At 42.6% G+C, this 5,000-nt stretch overlaps 1 protein-coding gene across 2 annotated transcripts in view; it reads right to left on the bottom strand.

The window, feature by feature from the left end:
- The window catches only part of LOC138015626 (voltage-dependent calcium channel subunit alpha-2/delta-4-like), a 58,364-nt gene that overhangs the window by 1,579 nt on the left and 51,785 nt on the right, over positions 1–5,000 (bottom strand). For both annotated transcript variants that reach the window (XM_068862710.1, XM_068862711.1), the window contains 2 exons: positions 2,342–2,413; positions 646–710 (listed from right to left, as the gene is read on the bottom strand). In XM_068862710.1, the coding sequence (XP_068718811.1) occupies positions 646–710; positions 2,342–2,413 (137 nt within the window). The remainder of the gene's footprint in view (positions 1–645; positions 711–2,341; positions 2,414–5,000) is intronic.

The raw sequence follows: 5,000 nt of genomic DNA, 5'->3' as shown, positions 1-5,000 counted from the left end.
TTTGCCAGACTGCTTTGGCGCAAATGACATCTGTGCAGTTTACACTAATCTTAACCGAATACACCTTATTCCAAAATGGCTGCCATTTTAGTATTCTTTTGTTTCATTGTAACCTCGCTTTCAAACGTAAAATTCAAAAGAATATTTAACCTTGAACGATGCCAAAAGGGCCACTTTGCAATCAAACAAAAGAATACTAAAATGGCGACCATTTTGGAATAAGGTGTATAACAAGTAAGTTACACAGGTGCCCCCAGAAGAGAATCAGTTAGAGAACAACACACCGGGAATTACGTCCCCTGCTCTTTTCAAACAGTGTGTGGGTTCTTAACGTCCCACACAGGGCCTACGTTTTATCGCCCTTATATCCGAGAAGACTACAAAGTCTACGCATTTGCAGGTGAAATTACAAAGGCAACACTTTCTCCTCGGTTTTCTTAAGACCCTGAGTGTTGGTCCGGCTGGAGTCGAACTGACAACTTCCAACAAGGCAGCCCGACGCTCAACCAACTGAGCCACCAGTACGCGGTGTCTCTTCAAAGGGCAATGATCAACACAACAAGTCTCATTTCTCCTTCATTCCCCAAGATCCAGCGAGTATGCACACATTCCAGTAAGTTAAACCTATTGCATTTAAATGCTCACCTGAAGGAAGTGTTGTTGATGGGGCTGTAGAAGTAGTGGTACTCTTCACTCCGACTTATTCTGTGCTGCAGAAGTGTGAAAGAGGACAATAAACCTAGTTTACTTCCATACAGTTACGTTGACACCCTGCAAACGTTCCCTGTGTCAGAACAGTAGGGAACCTATAACACCTCACGAGTATTTAAGATGGCGGTGCCGGGAATTCTAAAATTCATTTTCTCTGCCACAAACTTTTTATGTGTGAAGTTATTCTTTTGAAGGAATGGATTTTCGGCCCTCTTACAACATAATACCTAACACTAATGGGTGTCAGGGTGGCTTAGTGGTTATCTATCAGGCCTCCCACAACTGCGAGCCGGGGTGCAACTCTGGCCCCGGCTTGCATGTGGGCTGAGTTTCAGTCGATCTCAACCTGACTCGAGGGTTTTTCTCCGGGTAATCCGGTTTTCCTCCCTCACCCTCGACAAAACCGACTCACAGCTAATTAACATCTACAACAAGTTGCAAAATTGTTGAGACACTTCCATTAAAAAACACCTTTTCTAGCTTCCAATACCCGCCGTATCTAGAATTTAAACCTTTCCCACTTCCCTTCCCCTCTCCCCCTTTCAATGTTGACTGTTTTAAGTTTGCAAAAATTTTTTTGTCTTGCTAGAGACACTGATAAGGGGGAAGGGGTGGAATGGGGCTGCAGTGTGAGAAATAATAGGGAATTTAAGATTTACCACGGCGACGGTCGACGAAAACGTCCCCTCAAAATATAACTTAGCTCTATCGTAAGTCTTTCGCGATTATTCAGTCTAGTTCGCGTCGTACAATGTAAGCAAAGTATCCTAATAATAAATCGGTATGAGCGTCTTCAAAGTTAAAATAGAGAATGAAAGATTCTCTGTTGCATGCTTACGTTGTCGTCAAAACCTCAAATTTAGTGATTCCACGTCGTCGTTATGCAGAGGACCGCAAACATACTTGCTAAAATCCGTGCTGCATGTGCAGCACGACTATTTATGCTCTTTCAACCAATGATATTATTGCTTTGTGGCGTTGTCATAGTCGTAGCCGTCGTCGTTTCTTAAATTCCCTAATAGGGAGTTCAAGATCTGCGACGCGACGCTAACGAAAACGTCATTTAAAATTCCAACTTCAGGTTAATTAATCGTTTTCGTCATTATGTTGGCTTATCTAACTTCTAAAAACTAGTGTAACTTTTCCAGGAACTGAATTAGGAGGTGTGGTGTTGAAGCTACGACAGAAAATTCAAATTCGCTGCCTTGTGTTCACGTTCTCTGAAAAACTTAAGAATTGGTATTTTCACGTCGTAGATTTGCAGAAAACGTGAAAGAAATGTACAAAAATGAAAAATGCACGCGCAGAACGTGCAAAGCTATTGTTTTTGCTCATTACATATGCATATTTTGTGACGTTTTCGCTGCCGTCGCGTCGTAGATCTTAAACTCCCTAATAGGTAAATTAATAACGGCCCAAGAGGGTGAAGTGTCTCCACTATTTTTGCGACTTGTTGTAGCTGTGGTACTGTGCTCCGACATCAAACATGGGCTGTACAGCGACAGCCAGAGGCGCCTTCGTATGCTTTCAGCCCCACCCATATCGTGACCTGCACCCCTTTTGCAATTCAGTCCCCAATACTACAAGAAAAGGTTGATTATCACTGCTAGTTATTATTCTCTTAACCAACCTTATGATTATAAATTATTCGGTTTTTAAACGTCTTGTTTCCTGTCGTTCTGTTGATCATCTCACGCATTAACTGAAACGCAAATAGTCGAAAACAAAATCACAAGAGGAACATCATGAGTTTGGCTGCTATGCACTCTTCCAGTGTGATACATAATTCATCAAAGTAAAAAACTACCTTTGTCGTTATTCTCGTCTTCTTATTGAGGTCCTGAGTTCGATTCCCGGATCTCACATGCTTGTTTCGACTTCTTTCCGTTCTGTGTAGGTTAAGTAGCTTTAAATACCCGTAAAACGGAGCACTGATGGCGAGTAAAATGAGCGCACCGTTGACCTCAGGTTTGTCAGGTGAATTTCTGTTACGAGTTATCGACGTTAAATATGGTTGCTTTACTTTTTTTACTTTTTAAAAAGATGACCGCTACGTTCCAAGCACTGAAACGACTAAGGAACGATAACGGCATTGTGATACTTCCCGCTGACAAAGGGCGAGTGACTGTTGTTATGGACAATACAGACTATCATGACAAGATGGACGAACTTGTTAACGACAAACAGACTTAACGAGGTACTTAAACGGGACCTGACTCCAGCACTTCAACGAAAATTCAACAGTAAACTACTTCAACTTAAGAAAGCTGACGTGATCGACATCCGACGTTACAACAGGCTGAGATGCCCAGTGCCTCAACCACCTAAACTCTACGGCTTACCCAAACTACACAAACCTAACGTACCTATGCGTCCCAGAGTTTCGTTCTGTGGTTCGCCGACTTACGAACTGTCGAAATGCCTCAAAAAGATACTGAAACCACTGACTGACGAATCCCAACACAAACTACAGTGACAAGAGCCTGACGACCACAAACTGGTGTCTTTTGATGTGAAATCACTGTTCACCAGTATTCTACTACAACTGCCTCTCGACTTCACTGAAATCGCCATCAATAACTCCACTTTACAACTGCCACTGCTTACCAACGACCTCATGGACTTGCTGAACCTCTGCCTTACGTCTACCTACTTTCAATACAACGGTAAACACTACAAACAGTTACAAGGAAGAGCTATGGGTTCACCGGTTTCCGTCGTTGTTGCAGAAATCGTTATGCAAAACATCGAGGAACAAGCCCTGGCAAGTTACAAACGAACAATATCACTCTGGTTACGCTACGTTGACGATACTTTCAAAGCTCCATACAAAGACGACATCGACGATTTTCACAAACATCTCAACAGATAAAACGCCCACATTCAGTTTACCAATGAGATCGAGGATAATGATAAGATTCCTTTTCTTGACTGCTTGACAACAGACTACAGACGACGGTTTACAGGAAACCCACCCACACTGACAGACTCCTTGACGAATCATCTTACAACCCTACTTCACAGAAGGCTACGAGAATACAGACCTTAACGAGACGCGCGCTACTGATTAGTGACTCACAGGACAGCTTAGCTGACGAACATAAGTACTTAGACATCGTTTTCAGTAAGAACTACCACTGCGACTTCGTTACACGCAACACTTACCGTCCAGAACCTAACGCAACAAACACTAACCTGACACCTACCACTACAGTGACTATACCCTACATCAAAGAAACCTCTGAGATTACCGCAAGGATCCGACAGCCTTACAACATCCGTGTTGATCACAAACCGATCACTACCTTACAAAAACTACTGACTAACGTCAAAGACAAAGACCAACCAAAGGACAGACAAGGAGCAGTGCATAAGATCAAATGCTGCGACTGCCAGGCCACTTCTATCGACGAGACCGGCAGAAATTTGAACACTACACTGACTGAACACAGACGAGCGACGAGGAACGGTGACTTCAACAACAACATTGCTGAACACCATCTACAGACAAACCACAGAATCGACTGGGACTCTGCTGCAGACCTCTCAACCTCAAAACACCGAAAATCTGGAGACTGATGTCAAAAAATCTGGAGATTTCAGCAAAAATCTGGAGATTTATCGACCGGCAGACACAACCAAGTAAACACAGGTTCTTAATAAGAGAACGTGTTTTTTTCCTGCTTATATTTTTTTAAAAACATGCGTGGACCTTAACAACACAGGAATAAACTTTATTTTCACGGCTTCAATACTCACAGCTTAAGTCCAGCCAGTGTGTGAGCACTGAGCTGATCTCATTGCTCAGGCTCCAGTTGTTCGAAGGGTGGATAGTACTATCCACTGGATAAATTAGTATCCACTGGACAACTCAATTGCTTTTGCTAGTGTTTATCCGGTGGATAGCGTTATCCACCTTTTGAAAAACCGAGGCCAGCATTATATGCAGTAGCTGCCTTTTAAGAACTATCCAATAGTTCATCAGGTTCGTCAGCAATTTCCACCATTTTGAAAACGTGATCAAAATGCGAGAGACTGGTTATGATGACCTAATTTCAAACAGGTGTTCTATATATGGTCATGGACGGCAGTCTGTCATGGACTGTAGACGGATGAAGGATTGAACAGCTTCGTTTGTTAAGTTTAACTATAAATTTGCACAGAATTGACGCAAGAAACTCACCTAAGCAAGCCAAAAATGAAATGCTACAAAAAAAATTTATTCTTTCAGCTTGCGCCTCTATTTATCGTGAGATTTGTCTGTCTCGTCGTGAGACCGTGAGATTGAA

This window comes from Montipora capricornis, chromosome 9, assembly GCF_036669925.1.
Source record: "Montipora capricornis isolate CH-2021 chromosome 9, ASM3666992v2, whole genome shotgun sequence".
Lineage (NCBI taxonomy): Eukaryota > Metazoa > Cnidaria > Anthozoa > Scleractinia > Acroporidae > Montipora > Montipora capricornis.
Note: the sequence above shows the minus strand (reverse complement) of the source record. Positions and strands in the feature narration are given on the sequence as shown.